The sequence below is a fragment of the Falco punctatus genome (genome assembly GCF_963210335.1).
Source record: "Falco punctatus genome assembly, chromosome: Z".
Lineage (NCBI taxonomy): Eukaryota > Metazoa > Chordata > Aves > Falconiformes > Falconidae > Falco > Falco punctatus.
This window is the reverse complement of record NC_137586.1, coordinates 11,418,174-11,437,914: the sequence shown is the minus strand read 5'-3', so window position 1 is coordinate 11,437,914 and position 19,741 is coordinate 11,418,174. Positions and strand designations below refer to the sequence as shown.

The following is a 19,741-nucleotide window of genomic DNA, read 5'->3' as shown; positions in this document are numbered from 1 at the left end:
AAAATTGATTTCAGAAGGTAGCCAAACGACACTGCTGGTGTAGAACAGACCTCAGCATCCCACTCACAGCAAAAACTCCCATAATCTAGCTTTCCTGCCAAGGCACTGAAGACTGGGTCAAACTACTCATGCATGTACTCTTTTGGGCCCTAAGCAGGCTGTTCATGGGCACTGGAAAATCTTATCTGTCCTCTGAATCTGCACTTGCCAGGTCAGAGCCCCAGGCTATTTTTCACACTTACAAGTGAAAGGTTTCATTGTATTTGGGAGCCCAGTTGTTGCTCTTTGACTTGGTTGTGAACTTCCTCTTCTTGTCGCTCTGATGGGGTCCAACCATGGTGATTTCAACGAACGGACGGAACATGCCCGATGTCTGCCACTTCAGGTCGTTGGCTGCCACAACTGCAAAAGAGAGTCACAACCTGTTTTACAGTAAACATTCATTTGTTCCCATTGCTCTGCACACCTTCCCACTCTAATCTGCTTTCAATGTTGTGTTTCAGAGGACAAAGTCCATTTCAAAACACCCCAGTGTCCCAACACACATAGGCTGGACTTTTTTGTGATACAAAGATATGCTTTCTTTCTCTACTTTCAGTTCTATGATGGGAATTTAATGCTTGGGACAGCACATAGCTTTTGCCATATGCATATTTAAGAAATTAGTCCAAAAAAACAGGCACTCCTGCAACTCCAGTCAGGCTACCCTGCCAGTTCAGTGCTTATGTCTACATTATGTGTGGGATGAGAGAAAAAAAGGGGCATTTTGGGGGCTGATATTAAGGTCTCTGTTGAAAAGAAAATGAGACTGCAGGTAAGACAAACAAAGCTTGAGCTGTGGGTGGCTCCAGAATCCAGAGTTATTAGCTCTTTAATTCTCATTCTGTCTTCGGTCACTGCAGGGACAAACTGAAGCACAGGAAACAGCTCTGAAAATCAATTTTTGCATTGCAGTGTAGACTTAGCCAGAAGAGAGGCCTGAAGAGCCATTTATATAAATCTTTAGAGGAAATGAAAGCAGTTAAATATGCTGTATTCAAGCAAAGGAGATGAAGGAGGAAGAGGAAGCCTGGGATGAATCACTACTTTGGTTATTTTCAGAGCAGCTCTTCAGGGACCTGTGTGGCCTTCAGGATGGGGGAAGAGGAGCCTCTGAAATCTTACTGGCTCTGCAGTCTCTCAGTTTACACGGAGCCATTTCACAATATCACCCTGTCACCTGTCTTGGCAGCACAGGCTAAACTGTGGTGCCTGCTGAGAGCCATCACCTGATTTTTGTTTACTTCATATATCATTGCCAATAAAAAACAGGACTGTACACTATCATGCCACTGGCTGGACAAGCTCATTTGATGTTTCTCTACATGTTCCTGATGTGAAACAGAGAAAACAATTCTGGATTCACATCTCATAAGCTAACACAGAAATATAATGACTGCCAACTGGAGATTTGCCTCAACAGTCTCAGAGCCTGAGCCGTAACGCATGCTTTGCCGTACCTTTCACTGTGACCTTGTGTTCACCAGTTCCTGGGTGGGTATACAGGTCGATCTGTATGGACACTTCACCCACAGGATCATCCACACCAGAACCTGTTGGAAAAAATTGACACCCACCGTGCACACATGGATTATTGTTTATTGACACCTATCTTTGGTTTATGGCCTCAGCAAGACAAGCGGGACTTTCACAGCACACCTTCCATAGCCAGAATTTCAGTCAACACCGACAACGTAAAGTTAATGCAAGATAACACCAGGCTTGCATGCCCAACACGCATAACCACTAACATTTTTTTGCACTCCACCACGAAGATCGCATCCCTATTGGGAATACTAGTAAAAATTTTAAAACAATTTTAAGGACCTAAAGCTCGACAATGGACCCTCACAGAGAGCAAGGATTTTTCAGAGGTTCCTGCCAAGCTCCTTGTGTACATGCAGGCATTCCAATGGTGGGCATCAGCATTCCTGTCTGCTCAGGGAAGAAGGAAGGACAAAAAAAAAAAAACACAACAAAACCACGCTAGAGAGGAAGTTTAAGGAAAAAAAGACACCAAATGTTAGTGATTTGCATGGAGCCACAGTGCAGTCTCACCCTCCAAGAACCTTTTTCCATGTCATATTGTGCCATCCTGACTACCTATCTGCTTCTCTTCAGAAGACAATGAGAACCTTTTCACTGTTGTGCAACAAAAATGGTGAGAGATAAGCCCTCACAACTTCATCCGTTAGCCAGAGAGAATTCACAGAGGACAAGATAACATGTTGTAACAGACCTCATGAACCCTACAGTTAGAGTATTACAATGTTTTCCACTTTTTAACTTTAAATTGTAATTATCTATCATGCAGTATGTGGAAATGACATTTTCCAGGGCAGGAAAGTCAAGATGTCATGTAAATTACAGAAGAAGACTGCTTTGCAAAAGGAAAATGAAGCCTTTGATAAGAGAGTAAGATTGATTTTACTTTCTCTTTTACAACTGTCTGGCCACAGGTTCACAATTAGCAATGCTGTTCTAACTGGGATACCTCAAGGTAATTGAGTACATGTGAACAGCAGCGTTATTTTGTCAATTTTGAGGCTAAGACACATTACTAAGTGAAAGAATTGGTGTGTTTTAAATTCAAGATAAGGAGCTTGAAGGATATCATTAAACAAACATTTTGATTAGATAGATCTAACAAGTCAACTTTCACAAGAACAGTCTGCAGGCAGCAAAAACACTCATTTAAAAAACTAGAGGTTGAGAGCTAAACTTTGAAATTCTCTGAAGAGAATTACATGGCACAGAACTGTAGGCAGTGAAAGTCATATTAATATACAAGCTAAAGTATCTGAGCAAACAAAACACAACCTCAAATTATTTACCTTAAGGTAGAATCTTATTCTTGACCTGAGTACAGTAAACAGCCTCTAGGCTGTAACACTGGTACATGATCTTGAACGTACTGCTTTCTCCCCACTTAGAAGGGCACTGTTCCTTCTTTTCTGTATATAAGCACAGAGCTTTAAAATTGGTAGGCTTAATTATTGACCTGACCCACCTGATGGTGCAGGTCTCTAACTTACACTGTCCGCATTTTCCCTGGGAACAGACAAGATTACCAACAGTACATAATGACTTTATCAGGCCACATCTGCAGAAACACCAGCTGCCAAACACTCAGGTCTTCATTTTACTGATCTTTAGTGTAATAAAGCAGACACTGATGCTTCAGAGGAATGACAGTGGAATCATCCCATTACCTCTGAGGGAGACAAAATTTAGCTTATTATTTTTCTACCTTCATTCTTGTATTTTCATTTCAAAATCCTGTTCTATTAACTGCAATGTTCAGAAACAAAAAAACATTTTGTAGATGGCCACTGAAAAATATTCTGAGCATGCAAAACTGCATGCATACATGTGCTTGCACATTTAGTGACAAGCAGATTTAAACCTTGACATGAAAGTCTCATTGATATTGCAATACTGAAAGGTGAAGCTGCAGAACTGAGCTCGTGCAATGGGTTACAGATGTAGTTCATCTAAGATCACAAAAATATTTTGGACAGCAAAAAGAGAAATTGAGAGATGAAACACAAGACTTAATTTTTTAGGACTCTCCTGAGCACCCAGACTTTTAGCTACCCCCCTTCAAGCCAGACGGTTCAAGCTCAGCCATAACCTTGAGTGCATACCAGACATTACCATGTATTACAGTAGCCCATCTCAGCAGACCACAAGCATGCAATTCTAGGACTTGAAACAGCTACACACAGCCCATGGTAAAGGGCAGGCAAACAAGCTGCTAGCATCTCTCAAAACCCAGTCCGTTTTCAAGACAGCTTTCATATCCCATGAATCAATCTCAGACCTGGGGACAGGCTCTCAGGCAAGCTACAGGCTCCTAAATGATGCAACCTGTGGCTCTTTCTGTGGGATGCAAGCATTTGGTGAAAGTTCACTTCTATAGGATGCTATGGGGAACGGGCCTTTGGAAAAGGTTTCTGAGCATGGGCAAGATGACTTCAAAAGCAAGGCAGTTGGCTAATGTTGTTATGGTAACAACATTAGTCTTGAACATACCCTTATCAGGAAGAACGTCCTCATTAGCGGTAAACCTAATACCTTTCCCATCATGCACTGAGACATGGATTCAAAAGGCAAGAAGCAAGCAGGATAAAGAGAGAAGAGTATGAATTACAATCCAATTAGTGGTGTGACTTAAACAAATACAAGACAAATATTCTAGCTCTTAATAGACAAAATATCCTCTTAGATCTTCTGCACCAACACAGGCTTTGGAGAGCAGGGCTGCCTGCCACTAGGGGATTATCTGGGTTAAAACAAGAACAGAATTTGTGCTGGCATAACTGCCAGCCCTGATCTAACTTTGGAGAGCAAACATTTAACAGCACAGTGGTATAGAAGCCTCCTCAGTAAGAATATGAGGGCAATAGATACCTCACAAAATCGAAGATGCAACCATTGAGCAGTGAAGTAAGAGGCAAACAGCTAGCATTTTAAATAGTTCTGCATGCAGCCATTTCCTTCACAGGCTTGTGGGAAATTTTACTAATGTAAAGAGAAACATCAGTCAGGGTGTTCTGGTAAGCAGATGTCAGCTGTAAACACTAGCGCTGTCCTTTCTGTCCCTCCAATGCATGTGAAGATCCCCAAACCAATCTACCAACTGGGGTTCCTGAGAAGTGTATGCAAGCAATACCCTTTTCTAGCCCAAATCCCAGGAGCATGTTATTACACCTTTCTCAAAGATATTCCAAGATTGATCCCACAGATATTTGGTGGCACAGCTCAAGTTTTTTGTTCCCTAAACAGGGTCCACAACTCTCAAGCCTACTAATGTGGAAGATACTGATTTGGACCAGCTCAGTGGCCTACCATGCCCAGCACCTGTCTCTTAAAGTGGCTCAGATGAGTCACAAAGAAATGTCATCAGTCAGCTATGAGATGTCATTGATGACTTGTAATGAGTATGTATTACATCCTAAAGCTAGAACTTCATTTTTTTCTAAGTTTCTTTAAAAATAATAAATAAATACACACACACACACTTCTGTGGCAACCCTGTACATTTCTGCTGCTCTTAGAGTATGTTCTATTACCTTTGTGTATCTGCTAAACACTCATGCCCAGTGAAGTTTTATAGTCAAATCATGCATTGCATGAAGCTGCTTCCTCATGTAAGCTTTGAATTTACTACCCTGCAACTTCAAAAAAGTATCTTCTTCCTCTAATTTGAAACCCTCCTGACCATAGCATGGAGTGTAGAACAGCAATGCTGCACGCACCCTTGTATCCTGGCTCATCACAACACAACAGGTTCCACATAAAAAAAATAGCTTCGATTCACGGTCTGGATATATAATGGGAAACATTTGCCATGGAACAGCAAAGACTGAAAACACACTGGGCGCACAAGTCCCCCGTTAAAAACTGTTTTGTGTTGTTTAAAAAACTGTTTAACTCTAATGGCGACAGCCAATTTCCTGGAATCCCTTGAGGATGTAGCAGTCTTTGACCTGTCTGGCCACTGGATGTCATCGTTGCTCTGCTGGGACACAGCTATAGGGCCATTCTCTCAAATGCAGGTACTGACTCTTCAGTTCACTGTTTCAAAGCAGCGTGTTTCAACCTAAGCAAGAATATATCGTGCTGCTAAAGGCAGGGATGATTCAGTCCCCCAAAACCACACTCAATTTTTCCCTTGAAAAACAAACCTTGTTTTGCTCAAGTATTCTCAGTAGCTTCTCCACTGGTTGGGGAACACCAATATGAAGTAGTCTCACTTGCACATGAGGGAAGTGTTGGCCAGGGAGTGCTTTTCCCTTGACTTCAGGGCTCAGTGTGGCAGTACAGTGACAGAGTTTGTACAGTCTGTGGGGTCACAAACTCTCACAGACTTGCAAAGATTAAAGGAAATAGGACCCCAAGCAAAAATTGGCAGGAGAACACCCTCACGGAATTGTGTAACTTTTGCTGCTGAGATGTAGTAGCCCAACGCCAAGGCTTGTATTTAAACAGCCCTAAAACCTAAAAGATTGGTTTCAGTTTTGAGCTGATCCCTAATAGCACGTGTCCCCTTTTCCTGAACTTAGTGAGATCCATAGTCAGCCAGTGAAGGTCCCTGACTAGAGACCAAGTTATTCTGTACAACAATCTGGAGATGTTTATATGAAAGCAATCAAAGATAGAGACAATTAACTGTTCGCCCCATTCCAAAGCAAGGAAATAGCACACTATCATGCCTTCCTAGAGAGCTACCAAAGAACTTGAGTGACCCATTCCAGAAGCTTATGAGTATGTTGTGGTGATCCGTAATCACGTAGCTCGCACATATCCTGTACTGGCTGCAGACAAAACAGTGGTTTTGTTGCTCTCTAGGAGACGTTTCCCTTTACAGGCTTCATGTAGCTCCGTGACTCATCACATTGCTCTCTTAGTCAGGACTACAGGGGCTCTAGCAGCTGGCCTGTGACACAGGCACTGACTGGTTCCCATGGTGGTGTCTTGCTGAAACGGACTTTCACACCACTGTTTAGTCTCAGTACAGTAACGTGCAATTTCACTTCAGTCACCCACCCACACTAATTCATGAAACATGACTGTTAAGTGAGGACTGCAGAAAAAAAGACCACCAACACCCCAGGCCTTATGTTTCACATATATCTGCTCTCTCAAAATTCAGTTGTTGAGTGGGAAATAACCCTCTTTCCCTCCTTCCCAGCCTCAAAAGCTCTGAACTGTCACGTTTCCAGAAATGTTACTGCCAAAAGCACTCTACAAACTGGCAGTACAAGACAGAGCAATTACGAACAGAGTAGATAGCTCCATTCAACTTTGCCAACAACACAAAAGAGTCCTACCCTGAGCTGTCTGAGTCTGGACAAAGGTTTTGATCAGAGTGTCTGTGGTCTGAGTGTAGAGAGACAGAGCATATCGGAGTGACTGCAGGTCCGTACTCTTCTCCAAGAAGGTTTTCTTCAGACCATTCCCACCAGCATGGAAATATTGCTAAGAGTAAAAAGAAACAGGAAAAATACTGAGGAAGAATTGCAAACAGCAAACAATTCATGCACTACTGTGTGTGTAGATGGGAAAGAACTGGAAAAATTAACAAAACAGCTTCTGTACTGGAAATCCAGCTCTTAAGACCAAGTGATACCAACTGCTCATCGCTTTCCTCTTCCAAAGGACTTAAATATAAATATGCTGGCTCCCAGCATGCCAGTCACCTGAGCCCATCCAGGTTTACACAAACATAGCACTACCACTCAGTTGTGCCTTTATTGCTGTAACAGCAGTGACAGACCCCTGCCATCTCCTGAACTGGGACAGGCACTATCCTCCCAATAGTATTTGGGGACGAAGCAAGGGAATGACAGAGACAGAAATGGCATCACTTACTTTGATTGTATCGAGTGCCAGATCCAAAACAGCACACTGCTTTGGAGTGAGACTCCTCGTCTCTTCTCTCACCATATGATCCTGCAAACAACCATTATATTCGACATGAGCATTCTGTCAGAGCCTGAACGAATAGGAGTCCCCAGTATCATCACTTTCCCTGGATTCATGCTGTGGCTATGTGGCCACAGCATTAATTCAGATGTGTAAGGAATGCTTAATGGAGTCTCTCAGAGTAATTTATTAGAGCTTAACTTGAAAATAAATCCACTTTCTCTGTTTCTTGCAGGCACAGAAGAGAGAAATAAAGAAACGAGCTGGATGGAGATAAGCAGCAATTTAAAAATCACAGTTTGCCCCTCAGAAAACTCAAACAGGGGTCTGCCTGCTACCCCCATCACTCTAGAGCAGCCAGAACAAAACTCTGAAAACACCACCTAAATCAAGGAATTCTGAGAACCACACACTGGGCAAAGTTCTTATGTGTGGTTTGTAAATGTTTCTGTTTTAACTCTTCCATCTGCAAAGGTCACTGATTCATCGTATCATTGGTGTAGAGGAAGAAAAACAAACAAGCAACATGTTCTAGAAAATACCTTTGCTAAAAGAAGTTGCTCCCATGAAGACCCAGCGTCTCCAATAGCAGAAAGCCAGGAATCTCTTTAGGGATTCCATTTCCTGCAGTGGGAGCATGTACCTGTTACATTCTTGCCTGACTACAGGGATGTGTCATCCTTCGGTATTTCACTAAGCTCTTTCTCTGTGATGCTTAGTCTAGGTTTCAGAGGAAAATGGCACATTTTAGTAAGTCAAAGCTTTGCACAAACATAAATTACAACTGTTTGGACTGCTGGGGGGTCAGGCTGGCTGACTTCAGCCTGGATGCTGAAGCATTCATGAAAAAGATGCAGGCAAATCAGGGAGAGACTACTTATCCCTACTTTAGGCATCACGGCTACTATAAAAGACAGGAGACATGTCTACTAATTTGTCTTTAGTAAAGCATGCCTAGTGTGTGGCATCATTTGTGAATTTCACTCTGATAAACCTGCTGGCTATCCTGCAGCCTGGTGATTCTTCCTGTTGCTATTCCCATTTGTTATCCACCACGAACCATCTCCTGCCTGATGGACGTACTGCAGTCTAGGTGCAGTACTAGGCATTTGCCACACTTCTCACAGATTCCTAGCTAGCACCTTTGCACAGTGCTGCATTAAACTGTACAGAAGATCCCTCTCAACTCAGCAGTACCTCAGAGAAGTTTGCACCATGCTTTCTTGAGTACTAGAGACATGCCTCAGCTTGGCTCGTTCCCCCCCACAGGATGCTCCTGGTCTGGAGACCTACATGCTCTGTAACCTGCAACATATCTTCCATTGCGACAAGCTGTCCTTAGGGGAGCAATAGCTCTCTTCGCTCTTCTTTATGAGCTGGGAGTAATTCAATTGAAGATGATGTGGCTTCACACTTCAATACACAGTGGGTAAAACATTCTTTGCTCTGTCTGACAGTCAGATTAAGTGTACAATCAGCCAAAGCCCAAGGCCACATTCATGGGAGAGGCCAATTTAGTAAGGCCATCTGTGCTCCCAAGGCAGAATGACTTTGATGTACCTTGAAAAGACTTTCCAGGTCTACCAGCCAGGTTCCCCACAATGCCACACAGACCAGGTGGTCAGCAATTTTCTCTAAACACCTGAAGAGGTCATTCAGCCCCATGCAGAGCAGTCAAGTCACCCCACTCTGCCCATGCTGTCAATGTAAAAATAACGGAGTGACTGGACTGGTAATGATTGCACCTACACGCAGAGGAGCCCACGACTGTCATTTCCCTGTATACCTGCCCTCTGCAGATCCCACACTGTTCCTATAAAGGACTGCAGAATGCTACCCTGCACTTCCCAGATTGCTAGCCAGGAGCAAGCCACAGATATTTACATCAAATAATTATGCAACTTCGAGCAGAAGAAGGAAAAAAAAAAGAAAGAAAAAGAAAAAAGGGAAAACAAATCTTCTGGTGTCTCAGAGTCATCCTTCTATTCTCCACAGGCACTCTCAGAAGAACCTCTGTGGTCAGAGTTTGACTGGTTACCCTGGGGGCAAGAGAGAGGAGGCTGCTGCCTCCTGGTCCAGCTGCTGGCTATTAAGCAAACTAAGCAGAAAGAGTTTGATAATAAATGAGACGTAGGTATGTGGCACCAAGGTGCCAGGTTTACGGTTGGTTTTCTGAGCATTTTAAAATACACTGTGAAATTGATTTGTCATTAGGATGAGAGCCTGTGCTTATCAGGTCTGCTAGTCTCAGTTTTCAGCCAAGTTATCCAATTCACTAGGGCTCAGTTCCCCCCAAACTATTTAAGACAAATAAAGCTTAAAATCCATCCCATAACTTCTCCAGGCTTTTGTGGAACTGCAAAATGCACAGGAGAGCCATTTACTCATATCTTCCCTATTAGCCTGCAAAAATCATAAGGAAAAAAAAAAAAAATCCACGATGCTTACGCAAACAATTTACTCTCTTGTAACACCTTCACTCTTCTGGAAATTTTTGGACTCAGTGTTGGTTCACACAATCTGTCTGAACTAAATGTCTCCAAAATTCAGGTGGCTGAATGCTTTCACACTTGCGTATGGCTCTCTTGCCACATATAAAATCCTGCGTACCTATGCTCCTGTACTCCTATTTGTGGATATCCAAATAAAGGCTCGAACACACACCAGGGCTTGCCTGAGCTGCATGATTACATGCATTTCTAAAAATGCAGTCCAGAGTTACCAAAGTTAAGCTTTACAGTAACTGAACTGAAGACAGGCTGCTGCTGAGGGACGGCTGCCACCTCACTGGTGTGAATGGAAACCAGCAAAGCTTCCAACTCCTTCAAGGTAAAAGGCACCCTGTATATACTAAGAAATTCCAATAATGAGAAAATATGGACAGTGACAGCTATTCACCTTGGGAACCATAATTGGAGGTTTACGTTATGTCATGTCACCGTTAACTCCTATGTAACAGCCTCAAAATGCAGCTGGAAAAAAAGTGTGTGCATCTAATGACACACCTGCATATCCAGATCACTTACTAGGATTGCTAATAAGCACTACCTTAAAAGAATTGTGTACTGTCTTGTCTCATAAACATGCATAGGTAAAATGTGTCTGCTGGGCAAGGGTAATATATAGTCACATAAAGACAGCTGTAAGAAGTGCGCAAGACAAAAAAAAAATATGGGAAAAGACGAATGCATTTTGAAATTTCACTGATCACTCAGGCAATGCCCTTTGCTGTGGGAAGATTGCCCTGGTCACGCTCTGAGACAGAGTTCATGTTCAGCTCTGTCGTCCTTGCAGCGCAGTTTGTGCACTGTGATGCTTCAGATTTATACCTTCTCTTGCACAATACCTGTTCTTTAGCACAAGTCAAACTGCAACGTAGTGCAATTTGAATGTTGAAAGGTATCACCATTTTCATACCGTTCCCATCGTGACCAGAGAATTAATGCTTGATTGGCTTATGATGAGGTGGCGTGCACTTAGTAATGCTCATGTCATGCGCTGTCATGTCATGCACTGTCAAAACACATCAACATAGCCATCATGCTAAATGCCAGCTTGCCTGTAAAGAGAGCCCACGCAGAAGGAATTTACAGACACAGGCTCTTTTCCATAAGCAACAGTTATTTTTGTAACGGTTCATATAATTCATCAATAGCTAGGCACAATCATCTTTCCAACCAGCATCTCATTATCAGAACCACATAAAGGACTCCCTTTTATACACAGGGATACAGAAGAACTGGCCAGATATTGAGAACTCTACTTTTTTCATTTTAAATTGATCACTGTATCTACAGAAGAGAGAAACTACTTCGATGATTAAACCCACAGTAGAATTTAACAGTTAAACACAATACTAACGTTAGCAGAATGCATTTAAAAGCATATATAATGCATTTTAAAGCATTTCTCTACAATTGCATTCAGCGACAAACTACTGGACGCACAAGACGCGGTAGATGTTACTACACTTCCACGCTGACACACATGGACATTAACAGAAGCCATGCAGAACAATACCTTCAACTTTGACAAGTGTCCCAGTTCCTTAGCAGCACTGAAAATCAACTGTGTGCCCTATGATTGCAAGAAGTTAGAAAAGAAAGGAGGGGAAAAAGATTATAAACAAGCTTTGCATGTTTTTCCTTTCAGGAAGTCAAGTCAGTTCACAGCTAGAATTTTACATAACCACCCCCAGGCCAGTCACAACAAATTGATTCCTTGCCGGTTTATTACCTAGTATAAAACCTGGCATTTCCGTGGATACCACATCAAGAGCTATTTCAGAGCACATTATTCTGCTAACTGGTTCACTGTTGCTTACAGCAGCCACCCATTTAAAGAGGATGCGCCTTCAAATGGATTGCACAGGCTGGGGGTGAAGGCGGATCACACAGCTGATGGCAATCTTTCTGTAGAAGCAGAGCCCAATCAGCAGGGTGGGGGTAAGCGTACATCAGATCAGAAACAAAACTGGATCCAAGCAGTTTTGGGGTGAGAGATTAGCAAACCAAGCCCGGTGAGTACGACATGTCAAAAGCTTGGCCAGTGGCTCTTCTTCCCCCACTGTGGCTTACTGATGCTGTATGACCAATAAAGAAACAAAAAAGGAAGACAAATCCCAGTGACGGGAAATCTTGCTTCAAGTCACTTACACTCTAGTTTAATGGATTTTTACATACTTTCTCTGCAGTGGTTACAACAAAGCTATTTTTCCTTTCCCACAGCACTTCTCTGTTGTGCAATACTCCTTTCACCTGGGGAGTTAAGTCCAAAATTTAATGAGAAAGCCAAATGCACCCAAGAAAATCCTCCAGTCTCTTCTCCCAGAGATGCTTTACAGGGTGTGCTGGAACTTATTTTCTTGCACTTCACTCCTTTTCATTCATCTAATCTTGCTCACTTCAGCCCTCTCAGACTAGTCAGATTTAGGCTTTAGGACCAAGACAAAACTACAGGTGACTCCTCTTCCCTCATTAAACCTCCCCTCCATTATCTCTCCCTCAGGAAAGGCTTCAGTGTGTCAGCAGCACTGCCCTCTCAAAGATGATCTTTGGCTCACCTTGCTTGTAATTGGCCATTAGGGGATAGTGTTAAAAGTACATGTAAATGTCACCATAGGTATCAATTGAGAAGTGCCTGTGGGATGTCCTGGATGAATGCCTGAAATAAGCTTCCAGGGCTTCCAGGGACAGATATCAGTGGGTGGCACTTTCCAGTATGGTCTTTTTGCTCTGGAAAATGCTGAGAAGAAGATGAAACTCATTTGGGGACTGCTGGCTCCATAAGGACCACATTTCCCCAGAGGTCTCCAGCAAATCCAGCTCTGCTTTCCACAGCGCTCCTTCCCTCTCCCTTTATTACCCTTCCTCACATCAACAGTTTCTCACCCTCCCATTTAACCACAACTGCCATGATCACTCCCCACCCCAACATCCCACAAACTGTAATGAAGCAAGGTGTAAACCCAGAATTACTATATTGCCCTTTGCCCCTGCCTATGCTACTCAGTTTGTTTTCTTTGCTGCCTTCTTCAGTATTTAAGTCAGTGCTCTGTGGAGCAGGAACTACCCCATACTTGCAGTTTGCAGAGAAGACTCTGGGAATTGGGTTCTACTGCAAAGATCATTGCCGAAATAATTATTTGTTTTCTAGGGTTAAAGTTAACATCAGCCCCACAGATGGGCTCTGCAAAAAAAGTGTATTCATCCCTGTTGCTAGAGGTAGCAGGTACCCTTTTACAGGAGGAAAGCGGGCAAACAGTTTACAGCTGTAACACTGGAAAAACTGAGACCCACTCTAGAGACATTGGACACACTCTGCCCATCACAACAACAGTCCAGAAGTGAATTTTTAGATGAGATACTTTTTCTTTAGTTTTGCCTGCTTCAGGAATTTCTTCAAGCTGAAAGAGTCTGACCCGAAATCACAGATAACCTCTTGATTTGCTCTCCCTGTAAACGTCACCTAACCCTCACTGCTCTTCAGTTTTTTATGTTTGTTGAATACAAGTCAATACAGAATGAACATTATTGACTTCGTAGCTAACAGAAGCTCTCGATAATTAATTAAATTCAGAACTCTTGGGATGGGGGGCAGGGGGAAGTGCAGGCAAGGAGAACGCAATCATAAAAGAGAGCTTCTGAAATGAGATTGGGAGCTTTACTTGCTGCCAGTACCCAATGGGTAGTGTTGAAGAGTACAACTGTCTAAACTGAAAGAGTACAAAGTTCTTAGTATTTCCAGCCAGTGAGGTTGAACATGACTGTACACCAGGAGCAACACAGAGATTTCACTGTGGGCCACACCAAATAATGCACCAGGGGACACAGCTTCAGCCAGTGCTTGCGTACTCAACAGATGTGCCTGCTGTTCTGTACGATTGGTCAGAAAATCTGTTTGAGTTATGGGTCTTAGAACTTAAGGTTGTCATGCCTGTTGACCAAGCAGAAAAAAAATTAACATTTTTATAACCTGAATTTTGAAAAGCTAAAGTGAGTGGTCTCAAAACACACTAACATTCAAGTTTCTTGATCCAATGTTTCCAGCCATCATTAGACACTTTTTTTTAATGCACATTTTAACAACATCAACCAGCCTAGGCACATAGTGTCCCTGCCACAGGCTTCTAAGGAGGGCTGGCAACACTGAGCAATACACAGTGACTTGGGATGCTTCAAGGAACAAAGCTGCTCAGATAACTACTCCTCAGTTCTTGCTTGCTAAGAAATTCTTCATCAATCAGTGCCAATCTTTGTCAATGTGTCAATTACATTCGAGTTTGTCTTCAATGCTGGTAATGCCCAATGAAAATCTGGACAGCTTCTTCCTCCTGTCAAATGGCATTCTTGTAAGCAAGATGCTAAACCTCCTGAAAAAGTTATTTCTTCATGAAAACGTATCGCAAAGCTCTACAGGAAGCACTTACTCCAGTGCACCTCTAGGGAATGAAAACAACTAAACTTAAATATCATGTAGTTTTGAGAAAAGCTGCTGACAATGGAATTCATTAAAACATTGAGGACAGAATATGAGCAAAAATTAAGTCCTTATTACAAACTGTTTCTGGCTAGCTCTGCGGCAAATGTAGCTGGAATGGGGACAGACCTTAGCGCTGGTTTTCCTGGTTCTTCCCATGAAGTTAGTTTTACCTTCCTAAACTTTCACGGAAACATAAAAGGTACCAGTAGTCCACAACCCAAAGATTTTAAATTTTTTTAATGGTCTGACTGTTTTTCTCTCCTCAGTGAAAGCGTTTAGAGAAGGATCATTAGCTGACTCACGTCTAATTGCTAGAAGCCAACAGAACTGCACTGGTTTATATTCTAAGATGCTCAGACTCTTGCAGCTTAACTGTCCTATTGCTCAGTTGACAAAAGTTAGGAAACAAAAGCCTAAAAAATAAGTCTTTTCAATTCCAGTCCTATTTTTGGAAAACACATTATTACTCAGTCTTATTTTTCTGAGACATACCAATGCAAGGAAATTCCATCTGGTTTTGTACATTCCTTTCCCAGATTTTTAAAATTCCTACGTTCAACAATAATGAGATCTGATCATTTATTAGCAGTATTTAAGTTCATTTAAAAAAAACTATCAGCAGGCAATGATCGCTACCACCTATTAAAAATTAAGACTATTTTTTACCTGTTGTGCTGTATTAAACACAGAGAAAACAGGCTACGTGGGTATGAAAAAGGAAAAATAATTACCTGTTGTTACAGAGATGTGGGCACATGTACAGTTCACAGACCATCATTTCATCCAAGGCTAAGAAACATTTTTCTCCTCATCACTGAGGCAGCCTTGGACTTTTCTGCTCCTAGCTAGCACAAGGGAGAGGATTCATTTACACTAGTTGAGAAAGGTTTCAGAAAAACTGTTAAAGCCACACTGTCCTCCATCACAGAACAGCTCTGGAGTGGTGCTCCTTGCAAACAAGCCTGAAGAACAGCCAGTTTGGAAGTCACACGTAAGTTCTGTCTACAGCTTAAAGAAAATTTTGTTCTTATTCTGGACCACGTTCTCATTTAGTGAAGAGAAGTCTGACAAGTAGAAAAAAGTGCAGCAGGAGCAAGCACAAATGAAGACTCACATGAATGGCTGCAGCGTACTGTGTGAAACAAATAAAGGAGAGGCTCCAGTGGAATCATCTGTGTCTAAACTAAGCAACTCTTCACTGACCTAACTAGTCACTGAAGATGTGCTAGAGTTTCGTCCTAAGCAGCGAGGGCGAAATAAATGTGCAACTAATCTGTTAATACCCCCAAGAGTTGTGCACTGAACCCCAAAACAAGGATTCCCAGAGAGTTGTGTTTGCATATTCACTCATCCAAGACAGAGAGTGTTTAATTAAATGTTGATCTTTACTTAAAACTAGTGAGGTGTGAACTGCTCAGTGAGTTACTGGAGATCCCATTGCTACTAATCTCACAACCCACAGGCAGTCTATGCTCAGAGAGGTAGAAGCCGCTCATCTGAAAGTCATTAAGGCACCCACAGCTCAGGTCATCAGAGTGGGAGGACGTAAAACTGCTCGGTCCCCATTACATCCTTTATGGGTAGCAGCTGACTGCTTTCTCACCTAAGCTTCCCCCTACACAACATCTTCCAGAAGCAGCAGAGAACGGAAGAGCAGAGCTCGTATTTTCTTCCCTGTGTAATACAGGCTGAACTAATTTAAGTGGAATAGATCAGTCTGGAGAGTAACAGGCATTAAAGCACTGTGCAGCAAAAGGCTCACACAAGCAACAAGTGATACCCACTGCAGTGTGATGGGAACCTTCTACCCCAGTATGCTTTCCATGACCGATATCAAACCCACTTTTACATCTCTAGCAATTTTAAAGAAAGGACAGAAAATATTCCATTAAAGGGATTCTCTTCTACCATGAGTATCCCCTACTTCTTAAGGACTGTAGAGGAGTTTTAGGAGGTAAATCACCACTCAGTGTTCCTTCACAAATGGGGAGGCAGCACTAGGGCTTTCTGTTGCTGAGGGCTGGGAGGAAAGTGAGTTACAGTGCGTAGGGCTATTTCTGAGTCTGATATGATTTCAAAATAAAAAAAAATTAAAAAAAAAAAAGAGCAAAATTAGATAAGAGGTGCGTGGCACAGAAGTAGAATAGCAAAGAGAAAGTACTGCTTCTGCCCACATTGCCAGCTCAGAGTTTTGCATTGCCTTGCCCTGCCAGCCTTCACTACCAGGGAAGATGAAAATCTGGTGGTGACAGAATAAATCACTATATCCCAGGGGACAGTGGAAGCAGCTCTTTGCCCATGTAGCCCATCTAGCCTCACCACAGGTTCCCTGTTCAAGGACTGCAGACATGGCCATTTGAATCATTGCATTGTTCACAACTGCCTTTCTGAAACAGAACTCTTTTCCAGTTTGAACTAGTTCAGCCCCCTCACTATGATACAATTGATTAGACAGCTAAAAATCCAGCTATGAGCATTTTGCATTATCTCAGACAACTGAGGATGCGCTTCATTACACAAAAAGAGCTTCTCAATTTGAAACTGAAGTGATGGCAACAAGAAACTCTGTGTAAAAAACCCCCCGAAATGGCTTATAGCAACATCCCGCAGGTTGGAAGAATTGGTTGATAACAGTTATTGCCTTCTTCATGATACAAGCACTGAATCACTCTACTACTCTGCCTTTACAGTTCAAAACTAGCAAGTATAAAGCTCAAACAGCTCCTCCCTGATTCTCCCCAAGGCCCTTGATCTCACTTCTTCCATTCTGAAGGGGTCATGTTAATGCTGTTCTCACATGACAACTTTAGCACCTGTCCCCAAAGACTCCTTTTTACAGCAATTCATCTGAGAGAAAGAAATTTCATCCTCTTACATTTAGATTTCTTTTTTCTCCCTTATATATTAAAAAGGCAAGCAGAAATGATTACTTGAAATCTGAGCTCAGAGCATGCAGTCTTTAACAAGTTATGCCTCACGCTAATTTTATGCTTAGTAGGTATGACAGCACACTGCATCTCAGCAGTTTTGTTTGAAGTTGTCATCATCAAGGCCAGAGACAAAAGCCTTCCCTCTCAGAGAAAGAAACACCTCATGCAAGGTGCAGGTTTACATCACTGCAACCCAAGAAGTCCACTCAAAATATGCAGGCAACTGCTGAACAGATAAGACCACTATAATTCTACCCACTACTAGGAAAAAAATATATCAGCATAAATTAGCCACAGACTGCAAATTTATTCAACAGAGATGAAAAGAAGTTCTGCATTATCTCCAAATAATGAGGTTATAGCCCAAACTTCACACTGCCTCCAACCAAGTGCCATCCCCCAGAGCAGCTGGGCAAGCACGACTAACTTTTGATGAGCTTCTATGGTTTCTCAAAGTTGGGGAAGAGTTAATCTTCCATTGTTAAAAACATCACTACATTCATAAGAGACATTCATCCCAGCATGCCCTCACAGCTGAACAATTATATAAAAGACTGCCTTTGAAGGCAAGCTATCTGGACATGCTTCCAACTCCTCAACATCTGAGACACTAAAATCATGCCAGTCCATACTAATGTTAAAGCCTTCTTTAAGGGGGTAAAACAGGGGGTGGTGTCATTAAAAAGCAAACCCAAATTAACCACATCTACACATGCAGACACCTGGCTCATAGATGGCAATAACTAGGTAAAAGAGTTTACGGGCATTGATCTAATGCCAAGAAGACAACATTAACTGCCCAACAATCCTACATACACAGCTCTCTTTAAAGGATTGCAAATCCCCAATCAATGTGATTTGATATACTTGATGGCAACTCCTCCTGGATCATGGATTTTGGATTTGTTTTTTTTTTCTAGTGTGCTTTGTACCTTCCAAACCTACTATAAACAGAGCCGCTTGCTTTCTTTACTGCGTTACAGACATGTTTTTCCATCCTTGAGCAGGCTACACGCAGGCAAATTTACCTGGACAGATGACTCATTAGGTCAAGGAGATGAGTTACACAGGCAATGGCAACACTTTCTGCTATGAGTCAGGAAGGAGAAAATGCTTTACCGTATGGTCTGCAAGAGGAGGCAGCACAATCAGCTTCTCCATGGTATTCATTACCACCCTCCAGAGCTCTTTCAATACCCGTTTCAACACTGTCTTTTCACACACAGTCGCAAACAGTGTCAGGCTGTAGGGATAAAACAAGAACTGAGTACACTCAAAGAATGCAATTTGCAAGGAAAAAGGAGATGTGTGTGGGAGAATCAGTGCCCCACCCAAAGCAGTTTGTCATAATGATTGCTTTAAGGGTAAAAACCTTCCCTTTCCATAAAGTACAGCCTGTCTTCACCCTTGGTGTTCTAGCACTAAAGACATTTGGCCAAAGTGGAGTATTGACATTTCTGTTTATTGACCTGGGGATTACAGAAGGTATCACTAAGTTATGGTGGTTGGGAATAGTCCCAGTAAGAGCAGGTACCATTGAGCTGGTTACCTTTAAGAAGACACTTCCTAATGTGTCAGGTTTACACAGTGTATACTTTCCAGACTGTTATGCAGAAGTTCCTGCACAGCTTCTATAGCTGTTAAAGTCTCTCTGTCCTCCACCTCTACAATCACCTTAAAGCATTTCTTGGAATTCCCTGTATTTTGTTGCAATTGCATTCACTGCCAATCTGCTAGTTTATCTGCTTTTACATTAAGAAGTTCTGGTTTATCTCCCTAGCTATTCCTCCTTTATTATTGTACAAGCTATCAAAAAGGCCAAGAAATGTTAAGATTCTTCTTCAAAATAATGTTGGACTTTGGCATTTATGATCACAATGGGAGAGCTACAAAACAGGAACTCTGCAACCAGTAGCAATGCACAGGTGACAGCTGACTCTCCTACACTGTGTAGCATCTCTCAGATTTCCCTTCTTTGCATAGCTGGTTAGACAGTAAATGAACACAACTGAACAGGGACAAGACTGATGGTGGGTAGGACACAGGAAGCATGGAAAATTACTCTCCTCCTGTAAAGGAGGAAAGAAAATAATCCAGGCTGGGATTATCATAATCAAAATGCCTTGCTCCATGGCCAGGCAAAATGTCTGTAGCAGACCAAATTCCCAGTGATACAAAGGAAGATGGCTTCTCAGCATGCGTGAGGGCATGCATGGAAAATGCTCAAATGAGAAGGCTTGTACATGTTACAATTTGTAGAGTCACTAACTACATGGTGACCCAACAGAAATATGGGGCAATCAATACAAAGAGCAACAAAATAAACTGTATTTTAAACTTGTAAAGCTTCACATCTCTCG

The 19,741-nt window shown here is 42.3% G+C and overlaps 1 protein-coding gene across 14 annotated transcripts in view; it reads right to left on the bottom strand.

Moving 5' to 3' along the window:
- Positions 1-19,741, bottom strand: part of UNC13B (unc-13 homolog B) — a 228,072-nt gene that overhangs the window by 16,370 nt on the left and 191,961 nt on the right. For 9 of the 14 annotated variants that reach the window (XM_080371259.1, XM_080371267.1, XM_080371265.1 and 6 more), the window contains 7 exons: positions 18,501-18,624; positions 11,491-11,547; positions 7,417-7,497; positions 6,876-7,023; positions 4,075-4,131; positions 1,500-1,592; positions 243-402 (listed from right to left, as the gene is read on the bottom strand). In XM_080371259.1, the coding sequence (XP_080227385.1) occupies positions 243-402; positions 1,500-1,592; positions 4,075-4,131; positions 6,876-7,023; positions 7,417-7,497; positions 11,491-11,547; positions 18,501-18,624 (720 nt within the window). The remainder of the gene's footprint in view (positions 1-242; positions 403-1,499; positions 1,593-4,074; positions 4,132-6,875; positions 7,024-7,416; positions 7,498-11,490; positions 11,548-18,500; positions 18,625-19,741) is intronic. The other 5 variants (XM_080371268.1, XM_080371272.1, XM_080371263.1 and 2 more) reach the window with 2 other exon arrangements.